At 40.8% G+C, this 25,036-nt stretch overlaps 2 protein-coding genes across 4 annotated transcripts; one reads left to right on the top strand and one right to left on the bottom strand.

Moving 5' to 3' along the window:
- Positions 1 to 329: 329 nt before the first annotated feature.
- On the bottom strand, positions 330 to 12,730 carry LOC144531447 (3-hydroxy-3-methylglutaryl-coenzyme A reductase-like). Of its 2 annotated transcripts, none has more exons than XM_078271587.1 (20): positions 12,620 to 12,730; positions 12,057 to 12,259; positions 11,822 to 11,930; positions 11,549 to 11,636; positions 10,088 to 10,172; positions 9,387 to 9,492; positions 8,456 to 8,562; positions 8,220 to 8,339; positions 7,953 to 8,086; positions 7,553 to 7,839; positions 7,311 to 7,444; positions 7,013 to 7,207; positions 6,730 to 6,888; positions 6,490 to 6,647; positions 6,264 to 6,369; positions 5,370 to 5,540; positions 4,356 to 4,496; positions 3,211 to 3,369; positions 2,358 to 2,512; positions 330 to 2,267 (listed from the first exon to the last, which is right to left on the bottom strand). In XM_078271587.1, the coding sequence occupies exons 2-20, from the start codon at positions 12,216 to 12,218 to the stop codon at positions 2,237 to 2,239; spliced, it is 2,607 nt and encodes an 868-aa protein (XP_078127713.1). In that variant the 5' UTR covers positions 12,219 to 12,259; positions 12,620 to 12,730; the 3' UTR covers positions 330 to 2,236. The 2 variants fall into 2 exon arrangements, with proteins under 2 accessions (XP_078127713.1, XP_078127712.1); XM_078271586.1 differs by having other exon boundaries at positions 12,706 to 12,724.
- Positions 12,731 to 14,796: 2,066 nt separating this feature from the next.
- Positions 14,797 to 17,244, top strand: LOC144531557 (beta-1,3-galactosyl-O-glycosyl-glycoprotein beta-1,6-N-acetylglucosaminyltransferase 4-like). 2 transcript variants are annotated; one of them, XM_078271773.1, is made up of 3 exons: positions 14,797 to 15,011; positions 15,147 to 15,166; positions 15,305 to 17,244. In XM_078271773.1, the coding sequence occupies exons 1-3, from the start codon at positions 14,991 to 14,993 to the stop codon at positions 16,608 to 16,610; spliced, it is 1,347 nt and encodes a 448-aa protein (XP_078127899.1). In that variant the 5' UTR covers positions 14,797 to 14,990; the 3' UTR covers positions 16,611 to 17,244. The 2 variants fall into 2 exon arrangements, with proteins under 2 accessions (XP_078127899.1, XP_078127900.1); XM_078271774.1 differs by lacking the exon at positions 15,147 to 15,166.
- The last annotated feature ends 7,792 nt before the right edge of the window (positions 17,245 to 25,036 follow it).

The raw sequence follows: 25,036 nt of genomic DNA, 5'->3' as shown, positions 1-25,036 counted from the left end.
AGAAGCAGAGTATGAGGGCGTGCCCTGACAGTACCTAGGTAAGGACTACTAGCCAGTCAGAAGCAGAGTATGAGGGCGTGCCACGCTAGCAGCTAGGCGAGCATTATAACGTGTTACAAAGTGACCACGTTTGTCTCTGAAGTAAAGGCTGGACTACAATAGAGCTGTTTGGAGCAGTTTGTGAACAGTGTTTTCTGTTGGAGATGGTAAGTCCCTTTGGGGGGGACTTTGGGCTTTTTCACTTTGTAAACCTATAACATGCACAAAAAAGATATATAACACAATAAAGGAAAGGGGAAAAGCCAAAAAACAAACACTTTAAGAGGGAACATAATGTAACGTGAAATTTATTTTTTTTAAATAAAACATAGTACAATCTTTTAAAATAGCTTAAAATTGAATATTCTAACTTCTCCAAGACATACTGTATGTAAGGCCACAGTTGAGCTTCATTGCTTTTCAAAAAAGGAAACCAATGCAAGATACTGCAGGATTAACTTCCACCATGCCAATAAATCCTTCAATCGTTCTACACATAGTATAGCAGGAAAGTTTATTAAATTAGTAAATATGGCTTTGATTTTCCAGGGATCTTATTCGCCGCAAGACAAAGAAGACAACCTGCCTTTAACAATTCATCCAAACAAGTCACTTTGTGACAAAAACCTCTGTTGGAAGGTGCTTTTTTCCCCCTTCATTAGCCACAGTCATTCTACAGTATACAGTAGCACCTTGAATCAGTAAAGGGTTGTGCAAGTGAGATCCTACAACACTGATTTAGTACAACTTACATTCAGGAAGAAAGTTGGCATTTTAAACTGGAGCAAATGTCACCTATAGCAGTAACAGCGCCATCTCTAGCTAGCTTTTGGCAAGTGCAAAGATCAATTGCTCAAACACAAATGTTATCACTGTTGACAACCTCTGATGTATTTTGGATTGAAAAAACATACAAGAATTAATGTGGAAGTTATGTCATTAGATTGTTTGATAAGAGACGCAATTAGCTTTTGGCTGAACCACTCTTAAAAAGGTCCCATGGCATGAAAATGTCACTTTATGAGGTTTTTTAACATTAATATGAGTTCCCCCAGCCTGCCTATGGTCCCCCAGTGGCTAGAAATGGCGATAGGTGTAAACCGAGCCCTGGGTATCCTGCTCTGCTTTTGAGAAAATGAAAGCTCAGATGGGCCGATCTGGAATCTCCTCCTTATGATGTCATAAGGGGAAAGGTTACCTCCCCTTTCTCTGCTTTGCCCACCCAGACAATTTGGCCCACCAATGAGAGAGAGAGAGACATCATGGCTTTCAAATGAGCAAAGTGGCAGTTGGTCAAGGCCACACCCCCCATCCCCCTCTCTCTCCTCCTCAGTAGCTACAGACACAGAAATGGCACATTCTAAGTAAAGCTCATTGTGGGACTGGCTCTAGTGGCTGTAATTCTGCACCAAGGCTGAATTTCGGGAAAGAGACTTCAGATACAGTATTAGGGGACCACTAAGGCCTATATAAAAGCATCCAAAGAGCACCATGTCATGGGACCTTTAAAGCAACACTAGAGAACTTTTCCCACCTCATTATGTCCCATTATGTCTCATTATGTCTCATTATGTCTCATTATGTCTCATTCGAACTACAGATCCGCTACCCGATCTGTCAAACTTGCATAGTGCGGTTATAGCCGGTAGAGAGCCGCAAAGCGAATGCAGAAGTGCCGTTCACCCTGTTACGAGTTGATGAACCACTGAAACGATTTTGGAAACATTATTTTAAGTTACAAAAACTTGTCTAGTGTTGCTTTAAGAGGCACAGGATACTTGTTCAAGACTTGCAGCATAGTGGAGCATATCCAATCCAAACAACATCAATAATTCACAGCTGTCTGAAAGATCAGTGCCAATAACAAAAACAACTGCAATGTTCAGTTGCAAACAAATAAGTCCCTCAACATAAATATCCCAACCCAAACAGTCTGTATGCAATCAGTGGGGCGACACACAAGGCAGGCAAGCACACGTTGGCTGTGGTCCTCAGCGTGTTGGGTCTGGTTATTAGTGTTCAACGCCTGGACGTCCTCCACCCACGGTGCTCCCCTCACAACTACGTCATTAGGAGACGATTCACTCCTCTCAGGTCTCACTGTGCAGTTCCCTTCTGCTAGCTGCTCGTTCTGTCCAAGTCGCGTCTGTAGAGGGGCCGTCCACATTTTATGTCGAGCAGCCGTCTCCGACTTTGATCAAGGTGTTTCTGACAGGTTTGTTTTGGATCTGGGAATGAGAACCAGGACAAAGTCAGAACTCGCAGGGAAAAGTTTGACGTTTACAAACCACAAGGAACGGGAGTAAAATATATAGAACCTGTTGTGGGCCATGTGGCTCTTGACGAGGTGTCCAGCAGCTAAAGCGGCCATCAGGGAGAGCTCCCCCGCCAGCACCGTGGCACAGACCACACGGGCCAGCTGACGGGCGTTATCGCCTGGCTGGTTGGAACTGGTACCTTGGACACCGAGCATCTACAGACATAGACGGATACAGCTATTGGGTCAAAGTTACACATCAGCACAACATCAAAGAATTGGGCAGTGTTCCACTTGGGCGCACCGCCCAGGTAGATAAAATCAGAACACTATTTATTTCCCAAACAACGGCGTATTTTTTACAGCACACACACAGACCAGCGGCCTCCAGCCCCTCCCCCCCTCCCCCGCCGTGTCATAACGTCAACAACGTTGCACTTCAGGCTCAGAGGCTATCATCCGCAGTAGCTGCTGCTGGTGGTCTTGCCGTGGGATTAACTGTACTAATAAAACCGGAGAAACGCCGCTGCTCTCACTTCCACACGGCTGCAAATCACTGATGCAATGAATGTCATCTGAGTGGTTGAAACTTCCGCCGAAGACCATTTATGTTCAGTGCGCGTGTACACATTTCAAGTTTATATTCCAACTTTTAAGTTCTCAGGTGATTTACCACTAGGATGTCTTTAAAGAACTTTTTTTTGCCAGTTAAATTAATCATTTTTCGTACTAAATGTACTTTCAATGTATTCACTGAACCAAAGGACTTGAACACAAGGATGCTCAAACAGCTTACAGTTTCACTAAGACAAAACCTGCAAACTAAACCTACCATGAAATGACATTTTTAGCATTTAAACTATCTTGTCCACTTTACACACAAACATTTAAAATAAAAGTATAGGTGGCATTACCTGCAGACAGGCCTGCTGTGGAGCCAGGTTGGTGCCCCCTCCCACAGTGCCCAGCTCTATGGAGGGCATAGTGCAGCTGATGTACAGGTCTTCCCCCTCTGGACCAGCAGGCTCCATCAGAGTGATACAGTTGGAGCTCCCCACTGTCTGAGCCGGGTCCTACAGCAATATCACTCAGTAAGTGTGGTGATGCACTGGTAAACACTTTGACCACTAACATTTCACAATAATCTTTCAGCAGATTGTACTTAAAGTGGTCTCAGAGAAAACTAGACTTCTGCATCTCCGCTTGGCTCGGTTTTCAGGCTTTAGAAAATCCAGCCTGTGACGGAGACTTTGGCCAATCACAGCTCATCTGAGAGAGAGCGTTCCTATTGGGCGCATGCGTTGCCCATGCGACAGAGGTGAGCGGGAGAGCTGCAGGAAAAGGTCTCGCTCCATTTCAAATTCTGGCGTTTTTTGATTAATCTGTGGATAATCGAGTAGCTGTTTGGTCTATAAAATGCCAGAAAATTGTGAAAAATGCCCAAGACGACATCCTCAAATATCTTGTTTTGTCCACAACTCAAAGATATTCAGTTTACTGTCACAGAGGAGAGAAGGAACTAGAACATATTCACATTTAACAAGCAGGAATCAGAGAAGTTTGACTTTTTTCATAGAAAATGCCTCAAACGGATTAATCCCTTATCAAAATAGTTGGCGATTCATTTCAGTTGACAACTAATCATTTATTCTTTGCAGCTCCACAGATGACAGATACCTCGGAGATTTTGAGCGGTCATTATATAGCCCAAGTATTGTGTGATGGTAATGGTGAATATGTGCCATTTCACCATTTAACCCTTGTGTTGACCTCGGGTCACATTGAACCGTTTTAAATTTTTGTTTTATATCAGAAAATATGGGACATAGAAATAAGCGCTGAAAATGTGTAGAAGAAAAATGTAAAGAATTTAAAACGTTGGAAAAAGCAAAAAAACTGTGAAAAAAAGGCGTCAAAAAAGTTTTTTTCAAGGTTGACGGGAAGACAACACAAGGGTTAAAACAATTATCTTCATCTTGATTCTGAACCGTCTTGCTTTTACCACATTGTATGCGAGATGCAGAAATTAAAGGCTTAAACATGTTGAGCGATCCATTACCTGTCCACAGGCGATGTAGATGGCTGCTACAATGTTGGCGGCATGAGCATTAAAACCCCCGATACTGCCAGCCATGGCCGAGCCCACCAAGTTCTTGTTGATGTTCAGATCCACCAGAGAAGCTGTGCTGCTTTTCAACACCTACAGACAGTGCTCATATTAGTCTCATTTTCAGGTTCATAATTGTATTTAGAGGTTGTACCAGAATAGGTTTACATGGTTTCATTTTCATAAAACACCATATTTTTTGTTGTACTGCACATTGCTGCAGCTCCTCTTTTCACCCTGTGTGTTGAGCTCTCTGTTTTAGCTACAGAGTGAGACATCTCACTTCTGTTCCATCTTTGTTGGGAGTCGCTCATGCTCAGTAGCTAGGTAAGGACTGCTAGCCAGTCAGAAGCAGAGTATGAGGGCGTGCCCTGACAGTACCTAGGTAAGGACTACTAGCCAGTCAGAAGCAGAGTATGAGGGCGTGCCCTGACAGTAGCTAGGTAAGGACTACTAGCCAGTCAGAAGCAGAGTATGAGGGCGTGCCATGCTAGCAGCTAGGCGAGCATTATAACGTGTGTTACAAAGTGACCACGTTTGTCTCTGAAGTAAAGGCTGGACTACAATAGAGCTGTTTGGAGCAGTTTGTGAACAGTGTTTTCTGTTGGAGATGGTAAGTCCCTTTGGGGTGGACTTTGGGCTTTTTCACTTTGTAAACCTATAACGTGCACAAAAAAGATATATAACACAATAAAGGAAAGGGGAAAAGCCAAAAAGCTGGGATGTTTTAGTAAGAAATGTATGATTTTACCAAAGGAAATAACAGCACTTAACAAAAACTGTGGAAATTGAATGAATAAATAAACTGGGATTTGATCCATGGGGGATATATTGTCAAGTCTGTGACGCAATTCCGAGTTCCAACCTTCAACTGGGAGGTGAATTAATCACAGCATTGTTATTTTTGGGTTTTAGCGAGCAAGCAGGTAAATTCCAATTTATAATATAAAGAGTGTTTGTTTTTACCTCTCGGACCACGTTGGCAGGGATGGTGGCCTCACACACAGCAGACTTCCCCCGACCCAGGATCCAGTTTATGGCAGCAGACTTCTTGTCGGTGCAATAGTTGCCACTGACCGACAGCACCTCCACGTCTGGATACTGCTGCCGGAGTCTGTGCAGAGCCTGCTCGGTCCCCTGGGAAAACATAGCACACAGACACTTTTCAGTATTTAGAGCACTAGAGATACAAAAAAAAACAAACAACAAGTAGTTTTTCAAGGCCGATACAGATACCAATTATTAGCAGTTAATAAAACCAATAACCGATATTTGGAAACGATACGCATTTACAGTGGAAAATCTTTAACTCAAAATAAGGATTTTGGAATGTTACAAACGCCAACACAAAAGTTAGTTTAAATGCTTTAAGCAATAATTTAAGAAATTAGAAAGTTTCAACATAACACCCAGTAACAGAGAGTCAGATAGTGTTGGGTCGGGACATTAGCAGGGGGACAGACACAGAGCTGTAGCCGAACCAAAGTAGACCACTTTTTAATTATTTACTTTATCGGTTATCAGGCAAATAACACGCCGATACAGATAATCTGCAAACTGACAAAAAAACGGCCCGATAATCGGCCAGGGCCCATAATCCATCTATCCCTAATAAAAATATACTAACAGAAGTTGCATTAAAATTGCATCGACTGTAGGCGCACAAATACAGAGGTTTGTTCCTCGATGCAGAAGGTCCAGGGTTCGAGTCCGACCTGTGACGGTTTTGTTTTCCCCCTCTCTCTCCCTTTTCATGTCTGAGCTGTCCTATCATAAAAAGGCGGAAATGCCCATAAAAAAACCCTTTAAAAAAAATATATAAAAAAATTGCATTGACTGCTGCGCAAGATTTGGTCGTACCTTGGAGAGCATGTTCATGCCCATGGCGTCTCCTGTCTGAGACTGGAAGCGAATGTACAAGTTCCTCCCCGCTAAGCCCACCGTCAGCTTCTCCAGTCGAGCAAACCTACCAGGAGCAGATATTTATGCATGATTTGCATGTCCTTCAATACTGCAATAACATGTTATAGGTGGGACCAAAGGAAATGGAAAAACCTACAATCATTCTGTGAGTGTTTCCACTGACCTGCTGGTCTGGTCAAAAACCTCTTTGATCATGCTGAATCCATCCGAGGTCTCGAGCCAGACTTTGACCTCTGCAGCCCGGCACGCTGAGGGCAGCCTCACCACAGGACCCCTGGTCATACTGTCAGCTAGGATCCTGCTGCGGCAGCCCCCGCTCAGCTGGACAGGAAAAGACAAAAGAGTGAGCACAGCACCTACACACACAGTCAACAACAGCCAGAGCTAGTCATCCCTCACTTACAGAGAGTGCCCTGCATCCTCTGTTAGTGCTGGCTACCAGGCAGCCCTCTGTGGTCGCCATGGGAATGTAAAACTGCTTCTCATCCAACAGAAGGGGACCAGCCACTCCAACTGGCACAGGCATGTAGCCAATCACATTCTCACAGCAAGTGCCCATCACCTACAAAATGCAAAGTAATACTTAAACATTTTATTTGTTGAAAAAAATGGAAGAAAATAAATCTGCTCGTAGATTAGACAGCACAGACCCCATCGAAAGTGAAAGATATGCATGTCGCCAATACCTTGGAATAGTCGTAGTCTTTATAAGGCAGAGAAGCCAAAGCAGAGAGAACAGGCAGTTTGGGTGAAAGCATTTCCCTCCTGATGGCCACGCCCCTCTCTGGAGTCTCCAGGACAGCCTCCAGTTGGTAGTTTGGGATGTTACGTGAGGTAACCAGGTTCATCACCTCTTTATTGCTGAGAAAACGGGCCCCCCTCTGAAAAAGCAACAAGGGCAGACCAGTCATTTCTTAACCATTCAGACAAATACGGAACTAAAGAGGTCTTCTGCAAGGATTTCCATCTCCTCTGGGAGCTTACCTGAGGATCTGAGAGGATGGCCATACATTCCTCCAGCGGCCGGGTCTCGGAATTACAGCTAGAAGCAAAAAGGTCCCCTAAACCTGAAACACAGAGGCCGTTCTCCACGGAGGCTGCTGGAGGCTGAGTCACCTCTGTTGTTGAGGAATCACAAGAGACAAAAGTCACGCTTAGCAATAAAGCAGTGTTTTCATCTGAGTACAGACATTATGAAGCTAGCAGGACCAACTATAAAGTCTCACCCGTCTCTCTGAACGCCTTGCCAGCCTCAGGGGAAAGTTTGGAGTCTGAGACAGCTGGCGAGGTTGGGTTAGTTGCTAAGGTACCATTCATGGTCGCCTGGGGTTTTGGGGCTGGAAAGTCCCTCCTGCAGCAGTTCCCTGGCAACATGGGCTTCTGGCTCGGAGGAGAGCTGATAATTGGACTCATGAGGGACAGGGAAGACTCCGTTAGTGTTTGCTCAAAGAAGACGTACTTCACAGCCAGGAGCAGGGCAAGACCAAGAGTTATCACCTGTTCCAGGTCCATACTGGTCGGAGGAGAACAGAGACAAAGTCATGCATCAGTAAGTTACTGCACGGGAATCAATAGCAGGCAAATGTATTCATGGAATGAGGAATCTTCCTCGTTTAATGCTTTCACCTGGTGAGTTTCAGAGGCCACATAGAACCACCGGAGTCCGGTCTCTTAGCTATTGGTCCCTCCATCGAGCGGTTGTGACCTGGATGCTCAGCTGCTAGTCGAGTGTGAGCATGAACCAAGGCCAGGCTCAGAGACTGAGGAGGATATCATCATATAGATAGATCGGTCCTTCAGACTGATGTTTTAGAACAGTGTACACAGTTGACTAATAACCTTGGTACCAAGTTTTCAAATGTTGTGTTGACAGAGCTGAATACGGTTTCTCACCATGATGACTTTAACTCTCTGGGTCACAGGGTTGGGCTTGTTGTCCTCTTCTTCAGCCAGCACATGGGCAAAGTGGCTCAGTTGCCAGATTGGACGGCCCTCACGACTTTCCCTGGACAGCTGTACACACATACAGTATACAGCATGAGCACACACACACACACACATATTTATTGTGAGCAGCAAGCAACTCCTTTCAGACTATAATTCTCCCAGATGTTACATATCATCCTCACCTCCAGGACCAGGGAGACACACGCAGGGAAGAAGGTCATGAAGACAACATAATTGGCCAGGACAGACATACAGCCAAAAGAACACATGATCTCCAACTGAGGCACACCTGGAAAACAATAGAAATAGGACTGGTTTAATTTCCCACTCAATTCACCATTAGGCCTGTCACAAAGACAAATTTTGCTGGACGATAAATTGTCCCAGAAATGATTGCGATAAACGATAATATTGTCGTTCTGAGACCATTTTCATCTAATATAATGATAATGGCATAATAATGCAGGTACACCTTTTCAAAGATCAATAAACTTTTATTTCTAAAGAATATTTAACACTGGAACTGGAAGACATTTTAAATATCCACAATGTGTCTTTGATCTCACAGTGGCGTGTATGTCCGAGCCTCGAGTCTCCACCGCCTCCACCTGCAGGTTGTCAACTGTGTGCTTTGGAATGAAAGGACGCCGAGTAACACTGCGGATATCGCTTATATACTTTTTTTTTTGACGCCGCCTTAACTGCAAAGTGCTGCGGGAAACCCTGCTCCAATAACCAGCGTTTTCTCTGTCTCTCTCTCTCTCTGCCAGGAGTCCCGCCTCCCCCCCACACAAAGACCATGCGACTGACAAGAGGGTTCACTCCTCGTTACGCTAAGGAACCGAGAGTGGTCCTCCAGTCTCTTTGGTAGAGAGAGAGAGAGAGAGAGAGAGAGAGAGAGAGAGAGAGAGAGAGAGAGAGATAAGGAAAACAAACAAGCATGCAAATGGAAATTATTGCGGCTGGAAAAATCATCGAGCTCATTTGTTTTTTTATCGTGCGATTATTTGATTTATTGACTATCGCGACAGGCCTATTCACAATCATTCCAGAGTATTAAAATTAGAACATAGCTGGAAGTGTTTTGGAGGAAAATAAATAAGTATTCCTCACCTGACATGGTGCCAATCCCAATGACCAGACACTCAACCAGAGCATCCAGGGTGAAGGTGGGGCCCAGGATGGCCATGCCCTGGGAGATGTTCTCCCTCACCTCCTCCTATAACCAAGACACCGGGCCATTGCACAAGTCAATAACAACTCAATCCTATGAATTAGGGCTGCGCCATTAATCCAATTTTGATCCTGATTTTGGATTAACGGTCACAAAAACAATGTAATCGAGAAAAACTAATATTTTGGTTTTCTTTTATTTGTATTTTATTTATTACTTGTTTATAAAAGATTGTGAAAGTGCACTACAACAGTTGCTCTTATTGTGTGTTTATATTTATTACTATTTAAACATTTTAATATATTTTTTATATTTATTTATTTTAAGGGGAATGCAGTGAAAGTTCAACGGGAAAAGTATTAAAGGAAATTATACCGTTCAAGGTGTTTACACTGTTGATGTGTTTCACTGTTTCTTAAGTTCAATAAATGCACCATCTTTGCAAAAGTTAATAATCTGGTTAACTAATCGTGATTTCAATATAGACCAAAATCAGTGTGATTATGTTTTTTTTTTTTTCCATGATCAAACCACCCAACTATGAATTGACAAATATTTTTTTTAGTTGCAGTTTACACACACACACACACACACACACACACACACACACACACAACAACAACATGGTGTGTGACATTACCTGAGAGTTTGAGCTGAGGGCGAACTTGGCCAACGCACAGGCTTTGGACAGGTCAGTGAGCAGGAGGAAGAACGGCAGGGCTTCACTGCAGGGAAGAGAGACAAATGTCAATCAGGGAATGCATTATACTATTTCACTGCAGCACTTGTCTACATTGTTAAAAAAAAAAAGTCAAAACGTTCCACAACTGACACTGACTAGGACGATAGTATATAGATATCGTATATATATATAGAGTTAAAAAACGATATAAAAATGTCTTGTCGGATATATGTTCCTATAACCTTTCTGTCGCGATGTCGGAAAACCAGCAGCCAAACGGAGTTACAGCAATATTTATGTTGTACGGACAACGCTTTAGGTTCTGATGTTTGCACATTATTTTCACTAAATAATAAAATGAGAACACATTCAGTACTTTTCATTTGTCAAGTATTTAATTCACACGGGAGTATACAAAAATAGGCTTAACCATGTGGTCATTTCATAAAGGACGTTATTGAATTACCAAAAAACATGCAACATACATACATACATAGTTAGCGAGCTCCGAAATTACTTATATCAGGATATAAGATTTTGGCGATTTTGACCAGCCCTAACACTGACATCTTATGGGTCAACGTGTCCTCTGTGACAATGTTGAGCTCAAAGATCTTTCTAGAGACATTTATTTTTTATTTTTTTATTTATTTATTTTTTTAAATCGGAGCTCTGGTTTTGGCATACTGTGTCTTATCATGTCTCTTTGATATTTACATGATGATGGATGTGCAGCAAGATTTAACCCTCATTCTTAGTCGCAGCTGCCAAGAACTGTAAACTATTATAATGGACAGAGGGCATGCTACTAAGGCTGGGTGATATGGAGAAAATCAAATATCACGATATTTTTGACCAAATATCTCGATATCGCAACGATATTGTAGTGTTGACTATTTGTGCTTTCACAAAATATTTACACAACAAGATTTTTGATAAATAATCATCAGTAATGTGGATATAATGACTAAGTGGGTAAAGGTAAATAATAGAACAGTTAAAACAGTCTGGTAAGTTCAGAAAATGACATCACTTTACTGTAATGCAGCCTTTAAAACCAGGAAAAGACAACACTTATGCCATATTACGATATCCAAAATCTAAGACAATATCTACTCTCATATCACAATATCGATATAATATCGATATATTGCACAGCTCTACATACTACCGTATGTCAACCGACCAACCACCAACTGAAATGCAAGCCAACCATTTCAATAGTTTGAGCTCGCCGCCATGCTAGTCGTCTTTTGTCCATCTATTGTATACACACTGTGGTTACTGAGGTAAGGTTGTCAGGACAGGACTAGCAACCTCAACCATAAGACTCCAACAGCTCTCATAAACTGGTGAATTATTTGTATTAATCTGCCTGCTGAACAATAAGTATTATGTTAGTGCATTTGGAACACTTACTTTAGACCCATCAACTCTTTCCCGAAGAAGTGGATGACCACTGTACTGAAAACAAAGCTGGAAAACACTGTGAACAAACCTGCAATACCTATAAGGAAATAGAATGTTGACAGTTATATATATATATATATATATATACACACACAAACACAAACACACACACACATACATACATACACACATACACACACACACACTGTACTGTGTGTGGTATTTTTTATAGTAAAGCTGTGTCCATTACAGTTCAATGGTACAAGATCCTATCATACTGACCCAGTATATATTTGGAGCCCAGTTGTCGCAGATTCTTGAACTGGAAATAGATATAAACGATGGCCATGCATCGTGTGATCGTTAGGATTACGTCACTGCTGTCGACTTTCTGTGAGAAAACCAGCACAGACATAACTTCTTGTTAACACTAATTGAGCAAGTCCTTCTCCTTGTTTACATTTGGGATGAGCTGCTACACCCAAGCTAGCCTTCTCCTTCTCTCAGGCAGACTCACCTCCTCGACTTTGGGGCACTTATTCCAGGTGCACATCTGGCTGCTGGTTGCCAGGTTGTTCATAGACACGAGACAGACGGTGAGAGTGAGGGTGCCCACTATTACCTCCCACGGGTGAGAGGCCACCAGCAGGCCATGGAGCCTGAACAGGCGAGCCAACATGGTCTCAGGGTGCCTCCTGTTACCCAGGGTCACAGCCTCACCTGTTTAAAAAAAAAAAAAAAAAAAAAAAAATGAGAACTTCACCTAATAACTCTCATTCAACGAGACAAGATGTTACGTTGCCACAAATTGTCGCTGCTGTAGATTCATTAATGGCAAACCAAAGCCTAAAGATTGTCTGTATGTTTAGCTGGACTCTGTAAGACCAGCTTCCTCTTGATGGCTAGTTAGCATTAGCTACATTTTTAGCCGTTAACTCACAGTGGCTAGCTTAACGTTAGCATTGGTTAGCATTAGCTACATTCTACAACATACACAGCCTGCCACTAAGGTCACTTCGTCCCTCCGCACTTCATAAACACGATTTTAGTTACTGTCTAGTAAGACATGAATTCGCGTACTTTTAAATGCAAAGTACACCGTGGTTAGACAGTCCTTTACATGATCAATGCCTCTTGTCCACAAATCGCTTAGCTAGCTAACATACTCTGTAACGACACCTTCATGGTGATGCGGAAATCCTGAAAAACATGTTGACGTCGCTTACTAACACGTCACGGGGCGTCTCTGCCGCCATATTGGGACGGAGTAATTTGCCAAAGTAAAACCTCACTTTAATGTGTTTAAGAAACAAATGGTGCGATATATTAAGATAATTACTTCATCCAAAAACGCAATTAAAACTGTAAGATTGTGCTCCCAATTTAATGTTTTCATTGAATCTATTTTCTATTCTTTGCTGACCCCTGGCATGTTTTATTTTAATTTATTAAATTTATTTTTTTATTTTTCTACTCGTCTGTTTGAGATGTATGATGTATTACCGTTTTTCCACATATTTGTAATGCATACTGAATTAAAATAAAATACATTTTAAAAAAAACTGGGACGGAGAAAGACCGTTCTGAGTTCTGACCATAAGGACTCAAGGAAAAAGACTTTGTGGGAACATTAGGCCTATAATTTTTATTGGATTAATTAATTGATGCACTATTGCGTTCATCACTTTAATGTTGCAGCTGGTAGAGGTGGAGCTACTTTTTATTACTTTATCTAGCGTATTGCTGGGTCGCTTACAAATTAGCATCAAATGGTAATATGTACAGTGCTTGAGTAAATGGGCATTACATTAGTTACATTCCACCAATGCACCTCTGTATTTTGTTACTTCACAATAAACATAAAATTGTATATACATTATATTACATATTGACTCCAACAGCATAGTTGCCCCACCCAGAACCGTGTAACAGGTTCATCATCATCATCACCATGATACTACGGTTTAAAAAAAAAAAAAAGTCAAGTAGCCTAAGTGTAATTTAACAATAACGTGTGTTATTCCAATGTTTTTCTAATAATGTTTGTGTACTTTCCATATTTCAGATGCAAATGCAAACCATGTCTGTTTGTTTTGTTGTATATTTAGCTGCAGCACTGCGTTGCCGATGTGTGGAGAAGGAACTTCGTTGACTGTTCTTGATTATAAAAAGGTTTATTACATCAAAGATTCCAGCATCAATTTACAAGCTTCTGCAGGAGCTCGGAGAGACGACCGACCCAATCTTCAAAATTTGTCGCTCTGCCTTTTCTTTGTGTGAATTCAGTATATGTCTTTTACATTGTAATAACATATGTAACGGTGTGATATGTGTAAGTGTATGATTGGAGTAGGGAACTGACCAATCGATACCTTTTCTTTGGCACAACCCCAAAAACCGGACTCCTCTGTCCTGGGGGCCATCTGTTCATGTTAACAGCCTCCAAATGGCTTCAACACAAGCGGGGCAAAGTTCACGCATCCCCTCACACCAAATCCCAAGTCAAAGTGTAAATCGTCAGATACCACAGTTTCACTGTGGAGAGTCAGTAAGCTGCTCTGTGCTCTTTATGATATGTTGACACTGGAGGCCTATCTCAGTTCAGTTTAATCACAATATAAACATGTCCTGTTGTTATGACTACAGAGTGGATAACGTTGATTAAATGATGAACTGGCTCCACAGTTCAGTCTCTTTTTGGTATCGAGTTGTCCTTCAGGCAAAAGAGCATTTGGACTTTTGCATAAAACATAGCCTACTTTACACATAATTGCAGTCTTTTGGAGCCAGCAGAACTTGTTAGAAGTCGTTAGATTTCAGGTAGACCATTTGAAATATTATAAACAACTAGTTGTGTCACTGATGCCTTTCAGATGACCCAACCACAGGTTTTGGTTATTTTAAGCACGAACAGGTATGGGTCTCACTTGACTGACTGACTGAATGTTACAGGGAAAAATATTATTTGAGTTTGAGTGGCACTTTTGCAGCTCTCTCTCTTTCTCTCTCTCTCTCTTCTTTTAGTGAGTTCAGATGACTCCATCCACGGGGTTTTTCATTCATCCCCTTAAATCGGATGCATGGATGTCTGTTTAGGGGCAAATATACGCACCGTTCCATTCGCGCTCTTTATTTCCTTTTCCAAACATAATACATGTAGCCAAATAGTGTTGGACTAACACTGGTGGTGACATATGAAACGCCAAAGAACATTGTTATAGCCCTGCCTCTTTCCGGTTTATTTTTAAGAGCGCAGCGCTGTCCTCTCCTCTTCTCTTCTCACCGACACACAGACACTTAACGCAGGCTGACATCCAGAGCGTGTTGACCCTCTTTATGCTTCGGATAACCATGTGGAAAATTGAATTTGATTAATGGAGAGTTGGTTCAAATCGATATTCCTAATAGATGTCGCACCACTTGTGCGTAAAAAGTGGAAATGGCACGATAAATGTCCACTCTTCTGACATCGGTAAGTTTCTTCTCAAGTTTATTTGTTTTGCTCTAGGTAACGATTCAGTAGGCTATTCATTTTTTTTGTGCACCGAAACTAAAATCTGAATTTATCCTCGCTTTTACACCTTTTACGGTGTGACTTGCTGTAAAGGTTCGCCAGGCGTTCGCAAGGTGAGTTATTTAATCAGTCAACATGTCCTAGTCAAATCCACACATCTGGCTTTCAGGGATCATGTCTGTTTTCTCACTTTAACCACAACAGTTAGTTTTGGTTCATACTCCCTCTCATCTTTTTTCCTCTCACCACAGAATGAATACAACGTGTTCAGTACTGAGACGAAGAAGAAAGACATTCATATCTTCCCTCCTATCACTGCTGACTCTGTATGTCCTGCTACTGGTCAGTGTGAGGTACAGCTACATCCCTGAGTCCTTACCTCCCCCGGTTGCTTTAGATGACATCCAGACATTCCACAGGTACAATATTAACTGTAAGGCTATATACGACATGGACCCAGTGGAGGTGGGGAAGTCGCTGATCATCAGACAGAAACAAGTTGTGGAAGACAAGGATGAAAGTCTGCTTAAACTCACCTCAAACTGCCCATTGTTTATCAAGTCCAGAGGTTATGATGACGTGTGTGTCTCAGAGGAGGAGAAAGACTTTCCTCTCGCTTACTCACTGGTTGTGCACAAATCTGCATGGATGATAGAGAGACTCATCCGAACGCTGTACTCGCCCAGTAACATCTACTGTATCCACTATGATCAGAAGTCCTCGGCTCAGTTCATCTCAGCCATGAAGGGTTTGGTCCGCTGTTTGCCCAATGTCTTCATCGCCTCCAAGCAAGAGTCTGTCTTTTATGCGAGCTTCAGTCGATTACAAGCTGATCTCAACTGTCTGTCCGACCTTTTGGGGTCAGAAGTCAAGTGGAAGTATGTCATCAACCTCTGTGGCCAAGATTTCCCCCTCAGGTCTAACATCGAACTAGTGTCAGAATTTAAGAAGTTAAAAGGAGCCAACATGCTGGAGACATGCCGACCCAGTGAGTACAAAAAGGAGAGGTTCACCTTTCACCATGAGCTGAGGGATGCCAGCTTTGAATATAAGAAACTGCCGGTGAAAACAGATCAGATAAAGCCCCCACCACCACACAGCATCGAGGTGTTCTCTGGGAATGCCTACTTTATCTTGTCCCGGGACTTTGTTGTGCACATGGACTCCTCGGTTGTGGTGAAAGATTTTTTGGCCTGGTCAGAGGACACCTACTCTCCAGACGAACACTTCTGGGCAACACTTGTGCGACTGCCAGGTGTACCTGGAGAGGTGCCCAGATCGCATCCCGATGTCACCGACCTGATGAGTCAGACCCGGCTGGTGAAGTGGCAGTACCTGGAGGAGAACCTTTACCCACCCTGCTCAGGGGCACACGTCCGCAGCGTTTGTATTTTTGGTGCTGCGGAAATGCATTGGTTGCTCAACTACGGCCACTGGTTCGCCAATAAGTTCGACCCCAAAGTGGACCCCATTCTCATTCAGTGCCTTGAGGAGAAGCTGGAGGAAAAACAAAAGTTATTCCAAACAGTGGCATCCCATAACTGTCATAAGGGTTAACCAAAAGCTATAGTACAGTGTAATGATTAGACTATGAAAACAGTATACTAATCTGCAACAATTCTGACAATCGAGTACACGCATTCTTGTCTTTTCATAGTCATAGTTAATATTTAATAATAAGCTATTGCACTGTTCAATCCCTGCACTGTTCACTATTGCACTACCACCACTGCACACACTCTACCATAGCATCCAACATGGTCATTGCATCACATGGTCAGTCCATACCAGACCTTTGTAATCACTTCACAAATTGTTAACTCTTTAAATTTTTATGTATGTAAGATATATGTGTGTATGTGTGTTTGTTCCTAAAAAGTAATAATTTGCTCCTATTTATCTTAAATTGTAGGATATTGATTTCCTTTGGATTGTGGACCAAACTGTATATTTGATCTTTGGTTTTAAGCAATTATGAAGAGCATGTTTTTATAAATCAAATGATTAATTAATAATGAAAATAATCATTCGTTTCAATCCTAGGTACCAAAACTGTGCCAACATGACGTAGTGCCAGCGTTTTCTATCAGACCTATCTATCCAATTTCTACAAAACACATTCTCACTTTTCTCTAGTGGTGTAACCCCATGCAGAGTTTTGTTTTATTTAATAAAATGTTGAGATATTTGATCAGTAGATGTCTGTCTCCTCACTAAAATTCAATTTAATATGTTGTGCTCACAGCAACTACAAATGTCTTATTCTTTACTGTAGCATAAAGGAACTACAACTCGCATTTCATTGTGCAACCCCGTTTTGTAGAATGACAATAAATGACCTTGTCATAGTTTCTGTTACTCTGGATAATCCAGTCAGCTCAGTTTGAACAGTGAGTCGTGATAAGAACAGTCATGGATTGTATGTATTGTACACAAGAGTGTATTACTTGCTTTGGTATTGAGGTGAGGACAGAGAAAGAAAAGGGCTGTGTTGAATGAACATGTTTGGGAGAAGGGTGCAGGCATGATCAGACATCAGTGAGGCCATTGTGGTCGAACTCCATTCTTTCTGCTAGCTGTCTAAACACACAATGTTGTCTATACATATACAGTAGTATTTATGTTTTACATTAAGTTGGCTGTATTATTTAAAAAAACAATCTCAGGTACAAGGATTGGAAAGAGTTTAAATTCTGCACCTTGAACTGATTGTTTCCTGTTATTGGCACACAGACAGCTAGCTAGACTATCTCTCCAATCTGAGTTTTCTGTTGCACGACTAAAACTACTTTTGAACGTACACACGTTCCACCAAAACGGGGTTGGCTATTTTGCAGCGGCACCGTGGCTCCGTCCGGCGCTTAGCGGATTCCATCCCGGAATGCTGTGTGGACTCGCCAGACCCTCCTCCGCAATGCTGTGGAGGAAGTATGTGGCAATGCAAGACTAGTACAAAACTAACAGACAAACTGCAGACAGCAAAAGTCAGTCTAATGTGCACATATCTGATTACCAATCAGCCATTTCTTCAGCTGACCAGTAAAAGAACGATAAGTATGTACTTCTCTTATCTGCATTAGACAGTGAACACAAAATATACAATAGAAAACCTCTAATCAAACCTTTAATGATTGGGAAGTATCTGTTTCTGGGTAAAGTTATGTCAGTGGCAGGAAAGAGGAACAAAACAGTTTGTGCCGTACAGATAATCTGGATCATTTGCATTGATAAGTTAGTTTGATGTCTAGATGTGTACTGTTTAGAATATAATTACTACATGAGCGATGGCATTTGCAACATGCACATTAAAGGGAAATGAAATAACTCAAACACACCGTGACTAATTTATCTGTAGTTTCACTATGTTTAAGCAACTTTCTTACCTTTTTGATCGTAGTGTTTTCAGCCCTATGTTTGTACTCGGTCAACAATGGAGAATTAAAGTACACTGCTGTTCAAAAGTGTCCCTTTCCTTTAATAATAACTTATTTAACGGAGATTAAAAAAAGAATTATTCAGATACCAAATGTATTATTTAAGTTTTTGCCCCAAAAGAAGAAGAATTAGTTCATGTCCCCCACATGTGTTGTAAGACGGGGGAGAATTCAGTTGGAACTTGGGTTTTCCAGTACAAAATAGTGGAGATGACCTTCAATCGTTATTGAACTGATGGTTTCCTGTTATTGTGTCAACTTGTGTTTCCAAATTAGCTGCATTATGGAGCTTAACGATCACATCCAGGCCCATTTTAAGATATTCACAAATACTCTGTTTTGAATAAAAACGTGTGCCCATTTCTTAAAATGACATCTACTCCTCCGGCACAGGTGATAAACGCAGACAGTGAACACATGATACACGGTATTTGTAATTTTCTTTCAAGTCCAGAAACGCATAAGTGACCCTCGATTATTATTGAAGCACAACGGTGCAATGGGGCTCTAAATATTGAGTAAAGGCCCTCTGCAGTCAGTGGTTATTAAAAGGTTTAAATTGGAATGTGTCAGTCCATAGTATGTTCAGCTGATATTCCAACAGTGCTAACCATAGACTAACCTTCTGTTTCTATTGTGACATTTGAAGAGGAGCTTTGCTAAAGCAACACATCGCTTGTTAATTCCAGCTTGTTCTAGGCTGCATTATTGTGCACTTGACACTGAAACAGGAATCTGTTACTATTTAAATATGCACACATTTGGATGCTAAGCTTCCAGTTTCTTTAACCAATGACTGCTGAGTTCTTCTCTTCTTATTCAGCTGTTGCTCAGAGGGATCTTTGTCTCGTTCTGCCCTTTCAATTGTCAGTCTGGGTGAACCATTGTACAGCGTTTTGTTCTCCATGAACAAAACAAAACTACATCTATATATTTGTAAAGAGGACTTTCTACAACCTGAAAGCATCAAAGAACATTCAGACATAAAGAAAAGAGTAGTCCTCTCAGACATCTGACTGGACCCTATCAAGCTTTTGAACGGCAGTAGGCTTATATGTTAAATTGCACGCAACAGTTCATGGGAGACACCTTTAAACAAGTGATTGACATGTACACTGACGCCGGTTAGCTGGCATTACAGATTAGCAGGAGAAGAGGAAGTACTCTGAACATATGTAACAATGGTAAGGGAGAAGTAGTGTCAAATTTCATAGTAAATTCACAGTTCAACTTCCCTCTCTGTATTGTGAAGCTGTTTTTATCAAGAAATAGTAGCTGTGCTTGTCAAGGGAAATGCCATGAAAGATAAGACATCTTTATCGCCAAAAGGTCACACTTTAAAAGGAAAATGGCTCGTGCTTAGTTATCACTCTGCACGACGTTCACATTTTGTAGCACTTAGTGGTAGTCAACACTGGTTTAGAGGAAAAGTAAGTGGGACTCAAAAATATTTTTAGACATTGAAAAGGCGCTACAAGAGATGAACACATGACACACTCAAAGTGCTGATTGAAGTAAAGATACAGACATCAGCTGTGATGTATACATGCGGTATGTTCTCCCCAGGGATGGAGATGTGTCAGTTTATCCCCCAATCAGTGGTGGAATGTAACATTTACTCCAGTACTGTACTTGAGGTACTTGTACTTTACTTGAGTCTTTTCTTTTCATGCCACCTTCTACTTCTACTCCACTACATTTCAGAGAGAAATATTATACGTTTTACTCCACTACATTCATCTGACAGCTTTAGTTACTAGTTACCTTACAAATTAAGATATTTGCACACAAAACACATGTAGTTTATAAAATACTAGGATGTATTATAAATTAAACTACCCAACAATAAACAGGCCGACAATGATGCAAACCATTAAACACTAAGTCGATTGACAGAACTGTTTTAAACGTTTCCAGTTTCTAAAATGTGAGGATTTTTCTGCATTGTGTACTTTTACTTGTATTGCTTTAAGTACATTTTCCTGATGATACTTGCATACTTTTACTTAAATAACATTTTCAATTCAGGACTTTTACTTGTAACAGAGTATTTCTGCACTGTGGTATTAGTACTTTTACTGAAGGATCTGAATACTTCTTCTACCACTGCCCCTGATACATAAATTAGGAGAGAAGCTGTCCAATCCGTGACTAGTATCTTACACACACACACACACACACACACACACACACACACACACACACACACACACACACACACACACACACACACACACACACACACACACACAGGGGTTTATTAACACCTTCGTATCACATTCAGAATGTCATTAACTCTTTCCTCCTCACTCACTGCAGTACTGCGCCGCTTATCACACTCAAAAGTCCTGAAAGCAGCACATAGACTGCACCAATTTGCACCAGGATTGTCTAAATTGATGATTGTCAGAATTCTTTAAAAAGTCCTTGTCCTGTGTCCCTGTTAATTATGAACTCATCTCGTGTTACATTATGTGCCAAAAATCTTCTTTGAAACTTTCCTATAAAAGCATGAAAATATTTGTCATGACTTATCTCGTTAGCTAACCTTGCCCTTTCATATAAAAACAGAACAGAGAGTTAGAGAGTCTAAAATGATGCTTATTATTTTCTGTTCGCGGATGTAGTGGCACCTAGTTGCTTCTAATTCTTCTGTGCCACCTTTTGAAGTCAGTCTAACTACATCCAGTATTTCAAACACGAGCAAACCAAACTCGTCTTTTTTTTGAATGTTTACTTATAAAACACAAAATGATACACGGTACGCACGGTCAAAAAACTGTGTTGCTTCCAACGTCTCTAACTTCAAAAACTAAAACTAACTACATCCAATCAATTACGCTATGACGTAGTGCTATCTGACTGGAAGCTCGAAATACTTAAATGTTATTGGACCTAAACATTACTAAATCATGCATTTTAAACCAATACATTTCTTATTTATTTTCATGAAATAGTTTTTTACCATTTTAACTGTTTAAACTAAATTATTATTTCAGATGAGCTAGTCCCTATTTGGCTCTTACAGCGGACGACACAATCTTCTGAACATAGTCCTACTGAGAAATACAGAGATAGTTGTGTGGAGCTGATAGTCTTAATTAGCTTTGTAGCAACTCATTTGGCGATGGCTTGAATGTAACGGAGGTTCATTACTTTTAAAAAGTTACGCACTAAAGCTTTAAGTACAATACTTGAGTAAATGTACTTAGTTACATTCCACCACTGCTTTTGAAATGAAACTGGATTAAGTTCCACAAGCTTTCACGCACTTTGCACAGACTTTCCAGTTAATCATCCTTCCATCTCTTAACCAGTTTTTTTTCATTCTTCCTGTTGGATAACATTTTTAGCTCACCACTTTCATTGTTAAAAAATCAGAGGGTGTGAGAACATGGCTAGATGCTTTACGACAGAGACTTTCCAAGTCCCATAATACCACATGTTCACTGGGCTGGATTTTATTGTTGCAACTTCTCAACGAATGAAAGAAAATGTTTATACAATAGTGCATAAAAAGTGGTGGAAACATTTCATTTGTGGGATGTTTTTTCCATGTCTGAGGCGCTGACAAACACAATCTCGACCAAACAGTGCAGTTGCAGGGTTTTAGTGCAAGCTAGTGGACTTACCAAATAAAAACATAGTATGAATTTTAGCTTATTATAGATGCTAATAAAGACTTTTTAACGTATGGGAACTAATTTACAGAAATAAAAATGTGTAGGTTTTGACAAATATTGAGTTCTAAATGGACTCTGACTTGACTTTTTGCCATCCGTGCTTTAAAGGCAGCACACTTGCTGAGTTGACCTTTAGCTTGCCACCTCTCAAATAACCACTTAGTCCTGTCAGGGTTGCTCTTAACTACTTAAGCCAAGTGCAGTCTCAGACGCAAAAAACTTCTTTTTCTCTTTAAGCAACATTATTTACCAGAAATATCACTATCTTTTCTTAGGAAACAGCAATGTAACTTACATTGCTAAATTATGTTTTCTTAGCATATAGTTGTCTACATAGTGGAGCCTCCTCTGCATTGCAAAATGTGTTTTGGTGTTGAGCATCGTGTCTATCACCAAAGTGTGGGAACCTACACAAACTCTTCTTGTTTGTTTTATGTCAGAATGATGTACACTGTTGAGGTCTGGGTGTTTAAGACTGCACTTCCTGTCTCGCTCTTCATTTCAACATCTTGTCTAAGAAGCAATCACAGTTATTTAGTTGTGTTCAAATTGCTCTCTGCACATACAGTAACACGTACGTGCAACGTGTGCAACGTGTGCAACGTGTGCAATAAAAAAAACATTTTTTAACTTGTACCCCGTGTCTGTTAGAAAGTATTTCTGGTAATGTAATCTGTCAGGTAAATTAAGCTGCGGAGATTTTTGAACGGATGATCGGTGGTGAAGAGGATAAAGTGAGTCATGCCAAAAGCCTCAAATAGCTCTCTGTGGCCCTTCGCCAATCATGTGTCAAGTTTCTAACTGAGCTTCATTGCTCTGCTTTAGAGCTCAAGTGTAACGCTGCTGTTCATAGTTAAGAACACACAGACAGCACATCCGGATGGTAACATTACCTCTTTCTCACTGACCACATTAACTTTAAACACGTGAGAAAAGCTCAGACATACTAAATCATAATATATAGTGTGTATATAGTATTGTAATTCCTGGCAGGATGCAGTTGTGTTGACTGTTCTGCACTGCAGTGCAAAGGATCATGGGACTATGTTATTAACGGTTCCTGTCCTAGTTTAAAGCAACACCAAAGCACTTTTCCTCTTCGGCGGAATTGTCCATTACCGCTGTCATTCGAACTACAGATCCGCTGCCCGATCTGGCAAACTTGCATAGTGCGGGTATAGCCGATAGAGAGCGAATACAGAAGTGCCGTTCACCCTGTTACGATTTGATGAGCCACTGAAACGATTTTGGAAACATTATTTTAAGGTACAAAAGAATCTTTGATGCTGCTTTAAGTGTCTACATGATGTTCTGTCAGTGTTTTCATTATGCATTTATGTTACCTGGGTTTTAGTCTTGATTTAGTGTTCATGTTTATATTTGATGGGTTACCATGACTGAGACACTGGGGTAGGTTAATGACCTCTGTGTATCGAATGTGTAGAAAAAAAATTAAACTACCATACATTTCAGTAGCTCTGGCTCTCTGACTTCTTCCATGTAGCTCGCTACAGTATTTTATGGTGTGCATGTATCATTATCAATTAGTTTTAGAATGTGTGACACAACCAGGCGGGGCATATCTATGTTCCCAGGGTCATGTGTTCCCTGGCTCATTATCTTAGTAATATGACACACAAGATCTTTCAAAGGGTTTTGTGTTCTTAGCAATGCTTTTTTTTTCCCTAGGTCAAATGTTCAATGTATTTTTTTCCTGGGTCAGTTGTTAAAATCACCCACCTCCAGCTTACAGCCTACTGATGTTAAACTCCTTGAAAACTACACTCTCAAATTGCTAATGGCTCCTTAAAAGCAAGTTATTTTAATTGTAAATCACCCAAGCTTAGAAGCCGCAGTTATCAACAACAACTTTGTTATCCTTTGATTTGTGTAAGGAACTTTGTTGTAATTTTCTATCAGGCAGACCAACCAAGAGGATGTGGTCGCAGTAGAGGGAGAGCAGCCCTCGGCTTCAAACAGCCAGGGTATAGACCGATCGAGTATGTGTTGATCATATTTTACTGAGATACTCTATTAACACTTAAAATAACCTTTTTCGTAGTTTATTTTCATTTGTGTACTTGTAGTTTCTAAGTCCATTGTATGTCAATATATCCTACTACAGTATACTGTCTTGTAATTTCATTTGTGTTTACATTGTTTTACTGTAATTGTATTTTAAAATGCACATAATATATTAAAACACTTTTTTACATTCACCCTTGTCTGTTTGGTTCATTATATAATACAGGAAATACGGCTGAGACTATTATAATGCTTTATTTTTAGTCCAATATAAAACTTTTTTTACAAATCACATATCTTCATAATGGATATTTGAACCTATTTTGCTGGGGCCCCGGTGGTAGAAGCTCTGGTAGAAGATGCTGGAACTCAGTGTCAGTCATTATTCAGACAGGTTTTTCATCACCAACAATAGACAAACATACTGAGTAATTGGGTTATGCATATATTTCACATATTCAGTTATACCTGAGGCAAGCTGTATTTCTCTGCTGACAACTCCTAGACGCCTGGGATTATCTGGTCTCCTGAGCTCAATGATAGCTCCAGTCTGGACGACAGCCTTTTCTGGGGGAATTACTGGAATTGTTGGGTCTTTGTAAATTATAGAGTGTGGTCTAGACCTACTCTATCTGTAACGTGTATTGAGATAACTCTTGTTATGATTTGATGCTATAAATAAAATTGAATTGAATTTCTGCAGGACAGCTCTTTGAAGGGCTGGGATGTGGCTGTAGTCCTTCACTTCCTTGACATCTTATTGTAAAGCTTGAAGTGCCTTATTAGATGATAAAAAAGTGTTTGAATTTAGCTCAATAATAAATAAAAAAATTAATTAATT

Source organism: Sander vitreus, chromosome 16, assembly GCF_031162955.1.
Source record: "Sander vitreus isolate 19-12246 chromosome 16, sanVit1, whole genome shotgun sequence".
In the NCBI taxonomy this organism is placed as follows: Eukaryota; Metazoa; Chordata; class Actinopteri; order Perciformes; family Percidae; genus Sander; species Sander vitreus.
The sequence above is the reverse complement of the archived record's forward strand: the minus strand, read 5'-3'. Positions and strand labels throughout refer to the sequence as shown.

Bases quoted from the DNA above. Each gene is read 5' to 3' on its own strand.
- LOC144531447 (XM_078271586.1), bottom strand. The intron at 4,497-5,369 runs GTAAAAACAAAC...CACTGTCTGTAG, and splicing joins CTGCCAACGTGGTCCGAGAG to GTGTTGAAAAGCAGCACAGC. The intron at 2,513-3,210 runs GTAATGCCACCT...CTATGTCTGTAG, and splicing joins CACAGCAGGCCTGTCTGCAG to ATGCTCGGTGTCCAAGGTAC.
- LOC144531557 (XM_078271773.1), top strand. From the start codon at position 14,991: ATGTCCACTCTTCTGACATCG. The intron at 15,012-15,146 runs GTAAGTTTCTTC...CTTGCTGTAAAG, and splicing joins TGTCCACTCTTCTGACATCG to GTTCGCCAGGCGTTCGCAAG. The intron at 15,167-15,304 runs GTGAGTTATTTA...CTCTCACCACAG, and splicing joins GTTCGCCAGGCGTTCGCAAG to AATGAATACAACGTGTTCAG.